We start from the raw sequence: 17943 nt of genomic DNA, 5'->3' as shown, positions 1-17943 counted from the left end.
GTCACTTTGCTGCTTTAGAATCACCAGCTCAAAATGTTTCTTCTTTTAAGGAGAACAGGCATGTTGAGAGGCATCTTCCTAATCCCTCAGCCCCAAAGAACTCCCCAAACATGAAAACTCTTCTTCCTACCAACTCCCTAAACTTGCCTTCTAATCTGCAAATTAGGCAGGCCTACTCACCAAAGGGAAGGGAGAAGAGAGGAGAGAGGAGGAGACAAAAGAAGGCACTGTGCTTAACTCTAGAAAAGTGAGACCCCCAGGAGAGCCTGGCCCCTACAGACTCAGGGAGGAAGTGCCCTACTCTTCCACATCCCCTCTCCTGACATCCTCTGCCCCAAACCTTTTGCTGGATCTTCTAAGGACCTTGGGAAACTGGAGTTGAGAGTTAAGCTTTGTGTATTTGCTTAGAGTAAACTTCAGCAACTCTAGAGAGAAGGTGGGATGTTACCAGGCCAGAGGAGGAGGGGGAGAAAAAGAAACCATCAGACATTGACGTAAAACTAATTCACATCCACTGGTTTATTATTGATCACGGGGCATTTCACATCGACACTAAAATTCTTTATTGCAAGTTTTACAATAATCAAGTAAATTCAGTCCAAAAACACAATAACCACGATGGGGGGTGGGGTGGGGTGTTCTACCTATAGAGTGCCTCTCTGAACTGAAAGTTCATTTTTATTTTCTTTTGGCTCCTCAAACTGAACAGCTCTGAGAGGCTCTCCAGATGCATTTAGCTTTGTCTGCTGTCTTCCCCCTTCTCCTCCCAGCTCCCCCCAACAATAATACAAAAGAACTTCATAGCTTTGTTCTCCTTAAAATGACTTCCCCCTCACTAACCTCCCCTGGTGCATTTTCAATGCAAAAGGCCTAAGGAAAGAGGGGGGAAGGAGGAGGAGGAGAAGGAGGAGTACTGGCTTAAAAATCTCTTTCCTTTTTTCTTTTCCTCATTTCCCCTGAAATGCACCCAAACCAGACCATCACACCTTGTAATATATAATTTTTGCAGTTTTTTTTCCTTAAAAAATAAATAACCCCCCAAAATGGCCTTAAACAAAACAAAACAAAACAAAAAAAACCCCAGCAGGTACCATGCTAAGACAACATCACATGCTTAAAAGGGTCCTTAACAGTGGAAAGGAGAGAAGGGCAGGGGGCTTGTTTGTTTATCTGTTTTGTCTGTTTGGAATTGACAAGGGGGAAGGTGGGAGGAAGAGAGAAAAGAACCAAAATATATATATATATTAAATTCTATAAATAAGAGTCAATTTGTGTGTGAGGGGAGGATGGGGGGCCTGGGATGGGGGCAGGGTGTGAGTTATGTTTTATAACCTGGTAATGTCCTCTGCCCGTTGCTGCTCCGGCGGCGTGGCGCTCTGGGAGTGGTCTTCAGAAGTGCCCGGGGTGGCTGCGGAGAGGGTGCTGGGCGCAGCGCCGGCCGGGGGCGCTGACCTGACTTTGGTGTTGGGGAGTCGGTGGTCCTTCTTCCATTTCATGCGACGGTTTTGGAACCAGATTTTGATCTGCCTCTCAGAGAGGCACAGCGAGTGGGCGATCTCGATCCTTCTCCTTCGGGTCAGGTAGCGATTGTAATGAAACTCTTTCTCTAATTCCAGGACTTGCTGCCGGGTGTAGGCTGTCCTCGAGCGCTTGGGTTCCCCTCCGTTATAATTGGGGTTCACTGAGGGGAGGGAGGGGAAAGCAAATAGTGGGGTTCAAAGGCAGCAGGCTCCCCGCCCCCCACCCTCACCCCATCCTCAGCTCTGTCGGAACAGGAGGAGGGGGTGATGGAAATAAAGTCATCAGGCTAAATGGGTTATAAAGAAGTTGAAGGGAGCTGGAGACTTTGTAGTGTAATAAGAGGGGAATCCTCATTGTAACGACACTGAATTATTTATGCGCCCTTAGAAAGCGAGCATAGTTTTCACACATACATAACAGATCGTAGCACATGGCTCGGACTGCCCAGAGTAGCTAAGCCATAAAATTTATGGGGGATGTAATTACCCATTCTCGCTCGTAAATCCAGTTCAATTGTGCTAACCCAGAGTCGCTCCTGGAGAGAGAGGGGGAAGGAGAGAAAGGAGGACGGGGCCGGCGGGGGCCGAGGAGGGTGGGGAGCGCTGGGGAAGAGGGGAGGGGGAGAGCAAAAAGCAAAGTTGCCTACCCGTGCTAACGTGGATTTTTTTCATCCATGGGTAGACTATGGGTTGCTTGCTGGCGGCGCTGGAGGGATGGTCAGGGGCTGGCTGGCTGCAGGCTGGCGGGGCTGGGGACGGGGAGGCGGAGGCGCCCGAGAGAGGCGCCGGCTCGCAGAGCGGCTGTGATTTCTCGGGGTGGTGGTGGCCCGCCTGGGCCGGCCCGTGGCCTCGCGAATTGCCCGGCCCCTGGAGACTGGTGCAGCTATACTGGCGCTCAGGGTAGCTAGGGCGCGGAGGCGGTGGTGGGTACAGCTCCTGATGGTGATGCTGGAATCCCGATTCCCTGGTCCGGCCGTAATATTCCGGACTGTGTTCAGGGATGTAGCTATTTTGCGAATATTCTTCGCATGGAGGAAATTTCGGATCGATGTAGTTAGAGTCCATCAAATACGAGCTCATGATCATTAATTTCTGGAGTGGAAAATAATTTTTCTCGCTTTGTCGTTTTTCTGCTCCATAAAGCCCTCCTACTAGCTAGCGACCCTGTAAAGTTACTTTCACCATGTGACTCCGCCGGCCAATCACACGGAGCAACCCAGTCCCCGGATAAGGAACCGAATCGCTTTATTCAAAATGTATCCAATTTTTTTGTGTGTGTGGTGGTGGTGCTGGTGCTGGGGGGGTGGTGGTGGTGATGTGGGGTTAGCTGGCAGGGGCTGGGGTGCCCCCAGTACACACCCCTCGGACTGACAACCCTCCCCTGCAAAAGGAGATGGGAAGCCCCCAGCTCCTTTCCAAAGCCTGGGCATTGGGAGGCTGTTGGGAGGCTGTGATTCAGCCCCCTCCCAGAGTCTCCCCTTGGATCTCCGGTGTACCCCTCGGGCCTCGGCTCCCGAGCTTTTCCAGAGGTCCCCATTCATGGCGATCCTGTCTCAGTCTGTGTAGGTCACGGGGCAGCGCCCCTCTTTCGCAGGAAGAGGAAGTTGAATGAGGACTGGAGTGGAGGTTGGATGGGGAGGGGCCCAGGCTGAGCCCAGGAGGCTGGTGAGCCTGTGGTACCCCCACATCCAAGGAGACCAGAGTCCAGCCCTCTTCTCCATACACACTCACCCAACCCTCTGGCCAGGGGGCCGGCGAGGCAGGGTCCCAGCTGGACCGGGCAGGTAGAAGCAGCGGGATGCAAATGATTCTGACGTCATTTCTGGAGGTCTGGGGGTTGAGCCCCCCGCTGAAGAGAGACAGGAAGTGGTTGGCAAAAGCATAGTTCAGAAGCCTTGCCCTCCCCAAGTGCCCACTGACCCTCCCTGCCCAGCCCGGAGCAGAGGATCTCTTCCGCTGGCAGCTGTCTCTGCTCTCCATTCTGCCTGGCCTGCGGCTTTCTGACAACTACTTCCAAGGCCGGTTGCCGAGGACTTGGGGCAGGGGGGAAGAGCACTCTGCCAGGGGCCAGTCCCCTGGGATGGTGCCCAGCCAAGGCCCTGGGAGCTCTTCTTTCTCCATCCCCACAGAGGGCAGACCTAGCTAGGAAGAAGGCCTGCGTGAGTAGAGCCTGCTTCCGGCCAGGGATTGTATCCATGTAACACATGTGTTTACATGTAAACACGCATCCCCAAGGGTCAGCTCCAGGCTGCCTTCCAAAAGCTGAGGGGTGAGCTCACGAAGCCGGGGAGGCTGGGCGGGACTTGGGGGTCTCCAGCCCATTCCTGCGCCCTCCCCTCTCTCTTGCCTCCCACCCACATGGAATAGCCTTGACGGTGGGGTGGCAGGGCCATGGAGGAGGGAGGGGGCAAGAAGACCTGCTTTCTGACACCCCCCCCTCAGCTAGGGGTGGCCACGTCATGCCACCAATTCTAATTAACTGATCCCATAACTCAGAGTTGGGGGGGGGGGTGGCAGAAGGGAGAGCCCAGGGAGGGAGCTTGGTCCCCTTGTTGCACTTGATAACAATTATAGTTTAAAATCATAGCTTGCCGGGGCTCGGCTATATTTTACTTGATAACAATAAAAGTGACACATAAAGTTAACTGTTTATGTTTTATTTATTAGACTAAATCTGCCAGCGGTGGTAGGAGCGCTTGCCTCGTCGCTACAGCTTTTATAGGGCTGTAAAACGTCATAAATCAGTCTCGCGGAATCGCCCGCACTCTTTGTGTCGGCGGCGGCGCAGGGCTGGCGGCCGCTGGCTGCCTGCTCCCTCCTTTCCACGAAAAGTCGTAATGTGATTTTTTTCCCCTCTGATTTTATTATTATGATCGCCGCTGTGATTAGTCAATCTACCTTTAATTCGCCGCCCTACGCTGCCTCCTCCCAGCCCAGCCTGGTTGACACTTGAATAAGTACCTTTTAAAACGGCATAACAACTATTTGAGGGTTTAATTAGAACATCTGCAATTAAGGGAATGAGGAGGGGAAAGGGAAAAAAATAAAACCGATGTGAGAGGGAGGCTGAAGGCGGGAGTTTCCCAACCTGTCTCTCACCACCTTCGGGATGCCAGAGAGGGTTCTCACTTCCAAATTAGGGCTCACCCTAAGGCTGGAGAGCTGGGCCACAACCGATGCCCCAAAGGGCTGATTCCCCCCTGCCTGGGCCCCTGGCCACCTTTCTTCCTGCCACGTTCAAGCCCCCCTACCCTACTCTCACCAAGAGCCAGTACTTGGGAGTCCCTGGAAACCACTTGCCCAGAGGTCAGTGCCCACTCGCTGCCACTAGATGGGAGAGAGAACCAGAACTCCCTGAAAGCTGACCATCTCTTAGAGGCGATCCTCAAATTTCCAAAGTTGGTTGAGAACTCCTGCCCACTCTTATCCGGGACCCTCTGCGTGTGAAGATTGGCTGGTTTGGTTGGAAGAGGAGCTTGAGACTGTGAGAAGGTGAAGGCTGCTGCTTAGTTGGTAGTGATTCGGGGTTTATTATTGGTGCTGGGGGGTGGGTTAATTACAAGTTGTTAGCAGTGCCAAAGGGAAACCAATGCTGACTGCTGTCCTACATAAAAATTCTGAACCCAGCCCCAGCCCTGCCACCTGGGAAGGGGCAGAGCTCCTAAGAGCTCAGGTAGGGTGGGGGAAAGGTTGTTGAAGGAGAAAGCCTTCCAGCCCCACCCCCATCCTCCCTTCTAGGCCTGCACCTGGATCAGGCTGCCCCACCCTATGCTGGCCAGGAATAGTCTCACCTCCACCTGGCTCCCCTCCTCCCAGCCCTCACTGTCACCTTCTACCAGCCCTGCCCCCGCCTCAACTTGCTTTTCTTCCTTCTTTTCACCCTCTTGGGCTTGCTAGGAAGTCCTTTCCAAGGCACGGCCCATCTTACACCTCCACTCCCCAGGATTCTGAGCTCCTGCGGGTGGGTCGAGGGAAGGGGAGCACGAAACCCACTTTGGGCCAGTGAGTGTGGGTAGATCCAAGAGAGTTCAGATGCCTACAACTGAATGTCAGTCTATGTGCATTCATACTATTAATATTTATTGCTGTATTAAATGCCTCCTCATGCAGCCATAAATACATGGGAGTTTTCTTTCCAGGTTTGCACAGCTAACTTGACATTTGGGTCCAGAAAGTGAAATCTGGGAGATTTCCCCAAATTTGTCCACATGCATCTACATCATTTACCAAAAAAACTCTCTTTGGGCTTCTATATCTCAGTAGCAAGAAAGTCGCCTATCACATGAAGAAAACAGCAAGCCAGAGTCCGCTACACAGACACACACATACAAACATTTTCACCTGGATATTATTGCGAGCATAGAAATAAGATCCCTTCTGAGGGCTCCTGTACTTAGCATTAGCTTAATGGGTTGGGGGGGGGACACTAAAGCAGCTCTTGTCCGTGATGAATCCTTGTATCTCCTTTTGTGTTTCATCCTCCTGCCTCATCAGCCCAGGGATCTCCAACCCCAGCTCTGCCCTCTACCTCTCTCAGCCCCGATTTTATTTTTTTTATTTTTTCTGATCACCTTTTGCCAGCCTCCAAACAATCACTCTCCGAATGCTACCCGCATCCCTCCCCCGCCCCCCATATTCTTTCTAAATCTTGATCTGGTTTCTCTTTCGGAAACGTGTTTTAGTACAAAGCGCTTCCCTTCTGACACCGCTGAAGAAAAATATGTGTCCATTGTGTGCGAGGCCTTATTGTGCCCGGATTACCATACTGACCGTTGGATAACCCATATTCCTCCCCTCCCCAGTAACAAGCTGCCGGCTGAGAGACCTCAACGACTCCACTGATTCTCTGCTGCATTAAAATCTCACCTCTCAGACTCCCTGGATTTTCCTAGGGAGAAAAATAGTGAGAGCCAACTCAGGATTTGGAGGGCAAAGAGAGGGGAAAATGAGGGTCATTCCTTTCCCCACTCTCAGAAGGGCAGGATGTGACTGTGTGCGCGCGCGTGTGTGTATATGGTTTTTGTTGTTGTTTTAGAGATTAAACATTGCAACACATCTCTTTCCTCTTCCTCAAATAAATTGACTTTTAGATGGTATACAATCAAGTAATTTATTTCATTTTTATTTTTTTTTCTCCAAGCAACTTGCAAACCCCAAACTAAAGCAAGGCTCCCATTTTCCCCTGCTGTGTGTGTATATGTATATATGTGTGTGTTTTGTCCTCTTCTAATGCCAGCAGGCAGGGCTAATGTATGCAAAAGAATATGCAAATGCTTAATTGATTTTTTCTTAAATCTCTTGTCAGTAAAAGTAATGAATTGGTCTAAAATGATTTTAATAACCCAGACGTGTCACCAGAAAATACTCAACCTTTTTTTTCTCCTGGAATCGCTTATAGTCTCAAAAAAAAAAAAAAAAAGCAATCATGGAATGTTAATTTGCCCCCCTTTAAAATATTAAAGATGAATTTCTCTTGTTTGTTCGGAGACCATAGGCAAGGTCCTCTTGTGAATTTCCCCCTCCTTGCTTTGCCTTCCTTGGAATTCAATTTTCCTCAAATCTCATTTAAAGTGGCTTTTTAAAAAGTGGCCGCATTTTAATATTGGTTAGACAGAGTGACCTGCATTTCACCTCGGGTGTTTGACTTGTTCCAATAGGTCACTGCCATGGGGTTATTGATGGGGAAACTCCATTGAAATTTGTCTCTTCGCAAATGGCCTTTAGATCTTCCAGTGAGTTCAATAACTAGTTATAATGTGGAAGGGGAAAAATGAAGGCCCTGGGCTAACGAATTTGATGTTTCATTTTTATGCTGGAGAAACTGTTAGTTAGAGGTTGGGTTCCCCATCCTCTTCTTTGCTTATCCTGGCCTTACTGACCCCTGCTCCCCACTCAGGATTATATCCTCTTTAAAACTGGAGTGGGGGTGTCCCATTCTCCCTTTGATGAAAGCTTTAATTCTTATTTTGGTTGTTATTGAAAAATTCTGACAGTGATGCAGGTAGCTTGCGCTGCTGAGTATTTCTAACTTGAACTTTCCTGTTAGGGGGGGGGGTGAAAGGACTTTTAAGGCACTCTAAATGTGGTTTTGAAAGATTTAGGAATTAGGCTGGTTTAGGGTAACTTCCAGAGAGCTGACCTGGTGCTCCCAGAATGGAGAAGCCGATAGGTAGGTGGGATTCCTTTTGGGGTTAATGAGGGCATCTCAAGATACTCTAATCTGTTCTTGGCCTCAGAGCTGCCAGGGACTCATGGGTTGAGGCACCCTGGACCAAGGAAGGCAGAGACAGAGAGCCAAGGATAGACCATGGAGCAGGCAAGAGAATCCTGGGTCTCCTCCAGAGTCAGAATTCATTCATGGGGACTTAGCCAGGTAACTGCTTGCTGAACTTCATAAGAAGGGTGCCTGGCAAAAGCCCAGTGCCCCAAAATGATGTGTTTTACTGGAGAGAGCAGAGGGGAAATGATTGGGGTGGGTGATGAAGATTTTATAAGGTATTCCCTTTTTTTCTGGAGTTCTTAAGGAGTGGGGGAGGAAAGGGCAGGGAAAGGGAGGAAAGGTCTTCATTTTATTCTCCCCAATTACAGCTAGGTTGGACAGCCAGTGACTTCTCCAAAGAAGCCTCTGTGAGAAAGGGCTGTGGAGAGCTCTTCTCTCAGGCTGACCCAGCCATACCCAATCATTACCATCATTAACCTCAATAATAACAAGAACATCATTCCTTCACAAACAGAGCTCCCTGCGTGCCTTCTTTCCTTCCTCCAAAAACTGTTCCCTTTCCTTCTCTGGGGTCCCTGGGACCCCTAAGGGATCCCGTTAGCTCAGGCCCAAGTTTCCCGTTGATAAGCCTACCCACATCCCTTCCAAGCCTCTGTCCTTAGATGAGTCATTCTAAAGGCAAGCCTGGATTCCTGGGTTGGGGGAATCCAGACGGAGGGGAACATGTAAGTGCCTGAAACTAGGGGACCACCTTCCTCTATCCCCTTAAACCCGGAGGCAATGTCTTGGTGCCACCTGCACTCTCAGACAAACTTGCCTGGACAGATCCGGGCACTCCTGGGATCTGGGGCGCTGTCTTTCACTGCGTGCCGCAACCCCATAAAAATGGGGGAGCCCGGGAAAGGCCCACGGTCGGTTTCAGGATCCGGCCTGGAGGAGGACACACAGCCTGCTCTCCCCAGCCTAGCGGGAATCAATAGCGATCGGTGTTAAACCTCCCCGCAGCCCCTCGCGCTCCCGGCCGCGGCGGGCGAGCCCCATCCCCGGGCCACTCACCCGCCTCGGCCCACACCTTGGCCGCCTCCTCGGAACCCGGGACCCCCAACCTCGGGCCTCTCCCTCTCCCCGTTTTAATTACGTGATTGATTTTCGCTTTGGCCGCGTCGGGACGCCTCTGCCTGCAGACTGTTTAAATTTTTCGGCTCCCTTTTTGCATTTCCGAGTCCTCTTGAAGGGCCGTCATTTAGAGACTGGCCCTCGGGCGGCTGGGTCGGGGCTGGGCTGCGGCCTCGCTCTACACTCCAACGAAATGGTCCTCCGGGGCTGGGCGGCGCGGCCCGCTCTGCAGCCGGCCCACCGCGCGGGGCTCCCACACTGCGCTCCTGCCCATCCGCTCTGCTGAATTATTTTGTGCTCCATTATTCTCTGATAGAAAAATATTCCGGGTGGGAGTGAGCACTCCACGCCTGGGCTCGCAGCCGGGCTGCTCGGCTTTTTTGTGTTGTCTCTTCACCGGCATGAAGTATGTATGTCTGGGAAGGTCTGGATGGAGACCCGAGGAAGCGCGGTGCCCAGGCTGCAGGCTCGGCGGGGAACTCCAGCCGCTCCCCGCAAAGACCTGGCCCCGCTGGCGGCCCAGAAGCGCCGGAGAAGCGGATTCGGCTGCAACTTTCCGCCACTCGGCCCGCGTGGGACCGCAGGGCCGGCGACCCCCAGCCCGCAGTGGGCTGTTGGGTCTGATTTTCTCCCCACCCCCAGACAGAGGCCCCAGCACTCCGGCAGCCCCAGCGGGCACCCGAGCGGCCTCTGGGAGGAGGCACCCGGGTCGGCAACACGCGGGTCATCCCTACACCAGAGGGACCGAAGGTGAGGCGAAGAAAGGGGGAAAGGGGAGGCATTTTCACGGACGGGAAGACTAGATTTGGGGTGGGGAGAGGACGGGGAAGACGCGAAAATTTAAAAAGGAGCCCCTTTTCCCACCGTGGCTGACTTTCCCTTTCTCTCCTCCTCCGGACAAGAAAAGAAAAGAAACCCTCCTTTTTCCTTCCTAAACTGCTGGTCTCCTGCTTAATCTCTCATCTATTTACAAGTAATAAACACTTCTCTGATTATCCTCCCATGTCCTGTTCATTCTTTGATCTTTTCCGACGAGGCAAACTATGAGTTACTATTAGCCCTATTTTATGATTCTATTTTTCCCTCAGGGAGAGGAGGGAGTTGGGAATGTCTTTCTCACTGGGCAAGAAGTTCAAGGAAACTTGAGTTGATCACAACCTTCTCCCCTGTCCCCCACAACCTGCAACACCCCAATCCTTGCTCCCACAGCCCCCCTTCCCCCGCGGCAATGTTGCCGGGTAAATAAGAGTCCGCCTGCCTGGCTATTAGGATTCTGGAGACGTTGGCATCTGTAGCAATCATTAGTCAAAGCCGCGGAAGCCGAAGGAGCCGAGGAGTTGGACAGAAAAAATCTTGGAAATGATATACAGGAGCCGCGGAGGCATCAATCCCCGGCCGATAAGAGCTCGGCTGCCGGGAGTGAGGCAGCCGCTTAATTGGGCCCTGGGCACCAAGAACAATTGGGGAGGAGGCATTTATGGGTAGGGCAGTGACCCTGGCACCATTTGGGCACCCTCCAAAAATAGTGGGAACCTTGAACACTTTTCCCCAAATTTCAAAGGCCCAGTGTGTTGGGGAGACTCATGCTCCCCTCTCTCAACCTCTCCACCCTGGGAGCCAAGAGGAGCATTTATTCCCAGGACTCTTCCCTTTTCTCTCCTTTCTTAGCGGCTGTTCTGGGAGGTACTGCAGGTTGGGGAGACTGGGCTGGGATTTCAAGTCACAGGGAAAGCCTGGAGAAGGCTGTGGTACCTAGAGTAGGTTTTCAGGAGGCAGCTAACTCCTTTGGACTCTATTTGGTGGGAACCTTGAAGACAGCAACAGAATCACACTGTTTAATAAGCAAAACAGCCAGAAGGATATTTGTTCCCTATCCCCAATAAAGACACTCACCTGATGTCTTTATTGACACAGAGGTAGACAGAGAGATGAATTAAGTTTATATCCTTCTAGAGGGAGATCTATGCCCCTACATATAGATGCATGTATTATGGAACCATCTCTAAACATACTTTCAAATATTTAAGTTTGCAGCAAAACTGCAAAGACTATAAAGATCTCCAAATATATAGCTTCAAAATGTAGCTATTTTATGAGTTGGGGCTTTTGCATAAATCTAGATAAATTTTTCAAAATAGAGATTGAACAACACACTCAGAGTTTTTTTCCAACCAAGGGGGGGAAAAAAGCTCACCAAAATATTCATCCAGATATTTAGGGAGTGCTATACCAATACATCCCAGCCTATACATCCAGCACTATAGAGAGATTGGTAATGTGCACACAGAAATCTGACAGAGGACTGTTATGTTCACTGTGGATCTATAAATCTAAAGATCTATAAATCTGCATTTAAATGTGGAGTAGAGAGAGATGGAAAACATACATCCTATTATACATGGAGCAATCTATAAATATATTTTCACGTATACAGCTATGGAAGTGCTCAGCTCTCTATAAAGGCAGTGTATTTGCATCGAGCCTTAGGAATGAGGGAGATTCTCTGATGCTTGTGGGTTTGGGATGCCCCAACCCAGACTTCTCTGGGAAATGAAGGAGAGTAAACTGGAGCCTATGCAAGTAAGTGTTAAGAGGGCCCAGGAATTCATATAATCTATGGCCTCATTTCCAGCATACGGGGCATTTCTCTGGCTGTGGATAGGAGCCCTGATGTCTGGGCCTGAAAGCATCCTAATGATGTAGCCTGAACTGAGACAGAGGTAGAAGCCTCTTTACTCCTTTTCCCTTTAGCTCCCTAGCCCAAAGCTGGCAGAGGGACCCTTGAGAAGCAGGGGTGTCTTTAGGAGGGAAAGGGTCATTAACATTACAAAATGGAGCCATTTAGGTAAAATGCTTTTTTTTTTTTTTTTTGCTACAGTTCAGTTAGAAAAAAATTACAGTTCAGTTAGTGAGGAGACTGTGGGCTTTCACTCACACCCCAGCATGCATCTTAATTACATAAAACCCAGTCACTGACTGCAGAGAGTTTCCTTCATTCATATAATGCTAGATGATGCCTCAGTCCCATCCCCTCTCTTCATGAGCTCTCTCTTACACACCCGAAGTCCCACCTTGTCAAGAAGGGGTTGGGGGCTCAGGAAATGCATCACAGTGAAACGGCAGCCCCACAAGAGAGTAGTGCCCCCAGGAGTCATGGTATCTACCACCAGGCTCAGAAACTGATTACCTTCCATGTTACTTGTTTTTTAACTGAGGGGTTGGGGGAACCAAAGTCTGCGTGGGCAAAAGAAAATGAAAGATGGCATGATTTTTAAATCTGGAATGTTAAGGAGAACTATGGCCATACCACCCAGAACATGCTGGATTTAGAGGGGTCAAATCACCAGTGAGCCCTTTTCTTATTGGAGGCAGAGGATTTGGGGGCCCCTGGACTTCCTTTGATTTTTCTGCTTTGGTTTACTGGGGAAAGGGAAGTAAGAAGGGCCCCAGGTGGGCTTGGGGAAGTGCAATCCAATCTAGTTGGCCAGTTTGGGGGAGAGTGATTTACAAAGCAAAAGCTCAAATGCTACTTCCTGAGAAGTCACCAGATCAAAACAACCTCCTCTAGGTTTTATGACCCACCACTACTCCCAACAGGAAAAGCACCCTCAATAAAGCCTCAGCCCACGCCCCCATCCTCCACCCAGAGGAGGGGGAGAGACACAATCCAAAATGAGGGACCTGACCCTTACTCTCTTCATTCACACACACACACACACACACACACACACACACACACACACGCACACGCTGGGTTTTCCAGCCAGAAAATTAACTTTTTAAAGAAGTATTTTCTAGACAAGAATTTTCTCCACTATCTGAGCAAAGAAGCAGCCCTGAGATATTTGGAGTTTGAACCTGAAAAATGGATTTGATCAGATAAGGATCTGGCCTCATGGTCCCACACTGCCTTCCAACCCCCCTACAACTCAACAGGCCAACAGGATACTAAAGATCACCGAGAGCCTGGCTGCCACCCTCTGTGGGGGCTGCTCCAGGGGTTTGGTTTTCCAGGGAAGCCGAAAGGAAGAAACTCAACAGTTGCTTAGGGTTTGAGGACATGAGTGGAGGGGGAGGACAAATGGTCTTCAGGCTGGGCTGATGGGAAGAATGGGGCAGGACAGGGACTGGGAAGTTAGTTTAAGTCCAGTTTACTGTGTCCCACCTGGGCTTCTGACCTTTTTAATACCATACTTGGCCACATACATATACTTTTGTGTGTTCAGGTGTGATGTCCTGGGCCGGGGGCTGGAGAAGTGGGAATCTTTCAAGGACAGAACCTAGCCTCCTCTAACTCTGTCAGAGTTGTGACCCATGCAAAACTAAAGAGATCCCAGGGAATTAAGCCCACACGTTCCACCACTCCACCCCCCAATACGGGGCTGCACATGATGGCAGAACTTTCTCTGTGCTTGTGTCAGGTGGAGAGAAGTGGCCACCTTCCTGCACTTGCTTCCCAACATACCTGGAGCCTTCTGGTCAACCTTTCATTGTCGCTTCTAAGGCCTGGTCATCAGAAGCTGAACAAGGTCCTAGATAGCCCAACTTCCCCAAGTCCTAAATTTTATCTCCCTCCCACTCCCATCTCCACACAGTGGATCTTCCTAGCAGTGGAAGAAGAAAATGGATCCCAGAGTTCTTCTGTAGGACTCAAGGACAAAGAGATCTCTATTACTTCAGCTCCTCAGTCCAGACTCCTTGGGCTCCTGGGGCCCTATCACAGCAGTGAAGGGAGGTATCAGAACAGGTACACCATTCGGGTTTACAAAGACCCAATAAAAAGGATGAGATATTCCTGGCTCTCTAACAGCTAGCCTCTTCTTTAAATTGAATCTCAGAAAGCCAAAGAGCCCTAGCTTGGGGTCCTGAATCCAGATTCTCTCCCTTCTCCACAGCTAAGGGCTCCAGGGTCTACAATCCTACTGAGGAGGAGGCTCAGAGCAGCGCTTGTCTCTTAAGGAAAAGAAAGCGCAGAACTCAAGCCCCAGACAATGATGTTTCCACTGAGAAACTCAACCCAAAATAATTACAGGAAGAGAGGGAGAGGCAAAGAGACAGATAAGTTGACCTGGATATTAGGAGGGGCTGAGGCAATAAAAGCTTACTTCCCAGTGCCTGCTTAGAATGAGCCAGCCACACACACCCCTTCTTTCCTTACTTTCATGGAATCTGGAAACTCCAGCATGAGAGATCCACACTAGAGGTGAGGATTGGTCTTAGACAAGATTACCACACCATCTACCAGGGAAAAATAAGTTTGTGTGCTCTAATTCTAGTTCATGAAAGAAGTCAATAGAATGGGAGGATTGAAGGTAACTTGGGAAGTGAGGGCCCAATGGTTTCTGAGAAGAGCTGCCCTCCCTCTGGCTTTTCATTCTAATCCTTCCCACCTGGTCTGTGGCATTGTCCCCAAATCAGCCCCACCTAGAAAGCAAACTATCACGGAGATGCTGACAAAGCCCAGCTCGAACTGGGCTATCCCTTGACACCCCCAGAGGAGGGCTTGGAGGTCTGGGGGCACAACCCCTCAGACCTCCTGCTGCTCAGTCAGCTCAAAGAGGGCAGGAGATCAGGAGGGAGAAGGGGAGGTTGTTGGGGTGGGGGGGGCGGCTGGTGGTGGAACTCAATCAGAAAATTAACCCTGCAACAAAGCCCTGGAAACTGGGGGATGGGGGATGAAATGCCTGGGTCTGGACCTGAAAAGCAAGTCAGTTGGCTCAGGGCCCAGTCCAAGTGTTCAGGAGACACAAGCACTCCTGCCATACACGCACACTGTCTGCACCATCAGATGTTTTTGCTCAGAAATAGTTTATCACCCATTGCTTACTCTGACCTAACCCATGTAAATATAAACACTAAAACCCACATCTTCAGTGGCTGTGTCCTTTGATAGCCATTGGCCAGGACAAAGCAGCAGCAGCAACACCAGCAGCATCATATCTTGTTAAAAGAATGGAAAGGAAGGGGACTTAAATCCATCAACTGTTTCATATGAGAGCAGTGAGGCAAGGGTCCTGGTTTTTTGTGCTGATTCCCTTTTCCAGACTTGAAGTTATTCAACAAACTAAAGGTACCAAACACAACTTTCAAAAAGTCTCCACTATTGCTGCCTTCCCCAGCCATGCCAGAGGCACTTTGATAAAGCTAGTGACTTCTGGAGCATTTCCAGGAAGAAAATTGAAAGAGATCGCTTCTAATCACTCCACCTGTACTCAAGAGGATCAGAAGAGAATAAAAACGAAAAGGTGTGCAAGGTAAGTGTATAGGGAATAATCACAGAATTTGAATTCAGGGCTGGAGTTTGCATCCACACTCACTGTACAGCCTAATCAAAAGGGCATATCTATAAAGTGTAGGGAGTTGGGTAGGATCACACAGGAGAACATGGGAGTAATGCAGAGGATGCCCACACAACTTCCAGTCCCAGTACAATTGAGATTGACCTCAAAATACAACTTTGTTAGAACTAGAGGACAAAAGCCGAGGACTCCTAAGAGCTGGGTAAGGGACAGAGGGAAGGGGCTAGAATATTCTCAGCATCACTTATTCCCTTCACATCATAGAGAGGGAGGACCCAGAAACTAAAGAGGGTGGTGGGGAGGGAGGAAGAAAACAGCAGGAAAGGGTGAGACCCTTTTTGGCTGATTGGTTAGTGGAGGCCATGTGACCCTGCTTTGCACATTTCTGATTGGTCGCTTGACCTCTTCTAGGGTTAAAGACCTAGAAACAAAATTAAAAGCTTTCCAGGTTAGTTGGGGCACCTGATGGACTGCCTATCCCCTACTCCAGAGAAACCTCAGATTCCCGTGTGGGGGAGGGGTGGGAGAACCAAAAATTTCAAGACCTGTTTTACTACTACTTCCGTTTGTATTAGTCCTACACAACAAAAGAAGAAGAAGAAAAAAAAAAACCGCTGTGGCAAATTATTTGAGAGGAAGGATGATCTATTAAGGGGTGATATTTACATGGAACTTTTGAGCCTAAGAAACAGGAAAAGAGGATGAGGAAGTTATAGAAACCCTCCAACAGATGCTATGTAAGTCTGTAAAACAGAAACACACTCACCCGGCTACACAGAGCTGACAGAACTAGGACTGAGATCTGGCCAAGAGTGGGGGAAGGTGGCCAGTCTTGCCTGGGTGTGGAACTTTGGCCCTGCTTAAATTCTTTATTGAAGACCATTAGATTTGCTCCCTGAGGTACTAGGGAAGCCAGAGGGAGGGGAAGAGTCAAGTTATAGACCAAGGGAAACTCCCATCTCCCTGCTGCTTGGTTGGAAAGTTTCCAGAAACTCTCCAAATTGGACTAGTGGGGAGGAGGAGAAGGGAGGAGGGCTCATAAAGAACAGGAAAGTTAATTCTCCACTGGGCCACTGGAAAGAGTCCGTTGGGGTCCTACCACTTTCCCGGAACATAAAGGCTTGGGAGGCTGGTGGGGCAGGTGGGTTGTGAGGGACTGAGGACCCAGAGGGAAGGCTTCTGGACTTCTCCACCAAGGTGCCTGCGCTCCCCACACAGGCGACAGTCCCCTGGAGCGGGGGATGGGGCTCCAGCTCTGACGCCCAGTGCCCAGTGTCTTTGGGTCTCTGTCCCCCTTCACCCTGCCAGAGTCTGCCTGGGCTCTCTGCCTCTGCTTGATGGCCTGCTTCTGCCTCAGTCTGTTGGGCAGCAGGGGCTCAGTAACAGTATCCTCTTCCAGTCACCCAACCGCATCTCTCCACACCGCAGGCACCCAGAGTCGGTAGCCCCCGAGGCAGTCAGTCCCTCCTGGCGGCTCACTCCCTCTCCCCATCCACTCCCCTCCCCTTTCCCAGGACTTAGATGCTACACCCTCGAAGGGCCACCTTTTGGCCCTGCTTCAGAATCCCTGGCCCCTCCAGAGAACCTGAGTTCCTAGGTTGTCAGGTAGGGTACGCACTCACAGGTGTGGAGGACACGTGCCTCCATGTCCGACGACACCTCTAGGAAGGAACATTCCTAGAAACTCGAAGGGAGCCCAAGCCTGAGACTGGCCCCAGGGTGCCAAACTCTTATTGGGTCCTGAAGGCTCCATCCCCCAGAGGCCACTCTCTCCTCAGAGCTGGGGGACTTCCCTGGCCAGGCTTAGTAAAAATGTTGCCTCCACTCCCACACCCATTTATACTCCACTCACAGCAGGAGCCTCCTGGCCTCCTGGGCCTAGTTTTACCTCTGGCCAGTGCTGGGGACACCAGGAAAGATCTCAACAGCTGGAGGGAGAGGGAGGCAAGAAACCATACTGGCCCCAGACCAGCTAAGACCCCCAGACTGTGGAGACTGGGACAGCTGCCCATTTAGGCCTGGTGGTGAAGAAAGAAAGAATGTTTGGGGACCCCCTGGGCTCCATCCTCTACTTTTAAAATGCTTCTGCCGGTTCAGGTCGCGGGCTCAGTAGTCTCAAACCCTCCTTCCCTGCCCCCCTCCCCAGCTGCTCGCCCTGCCTGGACTCTGGGCCACTGGCCAAGGCTGAACTGGCCCCTCCCCAGGACAAGGGCCCCAGAGGCCCTTTGCGCTTGCGCCTAGAGTTTACACAGTCTTACAAACACCAAACATCCCTGTGTCTGCCGCTGTCTTTTTTCCCAATTGAGAAGGGAAAGGGGGTCAGGGAGACCTAGTGAAGCTCTAAAGAATCCAAGTCTCTCTTTACCCCAGTTAACTTGCATTTGGAGGAACTAAGGGGCTGGGAGTGGGGAGGGCTGGTCTGAGGAGACAAACTCCCCCATCCTTCTACCTCCCAGCGGCTTCTCCTCTTTCTCTCCCACCATGGCCTGGGGAGGCCTTCTTCCCCTCCCCTTAATGAGTGGGAACTGCCTCCTATCGGGAGCGGGGTGGGGGGGGGCATTAAGTAAATGGGAGAAAGGGTCAGAGAGAGAGAAAATTAACTTACAGCGTTCGCCTGGGATTCATTTGCGAAGATGTAACCTCTCTCACCATCATCCCCAGCGCCGTAATCCCCTCTAACTGCCAGGCCCTCTGTCCTAGCATTAAACCTCACCAGCAGCTGCGTGGCTGGACAGTTAAGATTATATATGATGTAAATATATTGTGGGTTTGTCAGCTCTCCCTACAC

The 17943-nt window shown here is 50.6% G+C and overlaps 1 protein-coding gene across 2 annotated transcripts; it reads right to left on the bottom strand.

Moving 5' to 3' along the window:
* Positions 1-495: 495 nt before the first annotated feature.
* Positions 496-17845, bottom strand: HOXC4 (homeobox C4). Of its 2 annotated transcripts, XM_043446622.1 has the most exons (4): positions 17761-17845; positions 3252-3369; positions 2168-2612; positions 496-1681 (listed from the first exon to the last, which is right to left on the bottom strand). In XM_043446622.1, the coding sequence occupies exons 1-4, from the start codon at positions 17808-17810 to the stop codon at positions 1326-1328; spliced, it is 969 nt and encodes a 322-aa protein (XP_043302557.1). In that variant the 5' UTR covers positions 17811-17845; the 3' UTR covers positions 496-1325. The 2 variants fall into 2 exon arrangements, with proteins under 2 accessions (XP_043302557.1, XP_043302556.1); XM_043446621.1 differs by lacking the exon at positions 17761-17845 and having other exon boundaries at positions 3252-3645.
* Between the last annotated feature and the right edge of the window lie 98 nt (positions 17846-17943).

The sequence above is a fragment of the Cervus canadensis genome, chromosome 25, assembly GCF_019320065.1.
Source record: "Cervus canadensis isolate Bull #8, Minnesota chromosome 25, ASM1932006v1, whole genome shotgun sequence".
Classification (NCBI taxonomy): Eukaryota; Metazoa; Chordata; class Mammalia; order Artiodactyla; family Cervidae; genus Cervus; species Cervus canadensis.
The sequence above is the reverse complement of the archived record's forward strand: the minus strand, read 5'-3'. Positions and strand labels throughout refer to the sequence as shown.

Bases quoted from the DNA above. Each gene is read 5' to 3' on its own strand.
- HOXC4 (XM_043446621.1), bottom strand. From the start codon at position 3,500: ATGGAGAGCAGAGACAGCTGCCAGCGGAAGAGATCCTCTGCTCCGGGC. The intron at 2,613-3,251 runs GTGAGTGTGTAT...TTTCCACTCCAG, and splicing joins CCCCCTGGCCAGAGGGTTGG to AAATTAATGATCATGAGCTC. The intron at 1,682-2,167 runs GTAGGCAACTTT...CCCTCCCCTCAG, and splicing joins AAAAATCCACGTTAGCACGG to TGAACCCCAATTATAACGGA.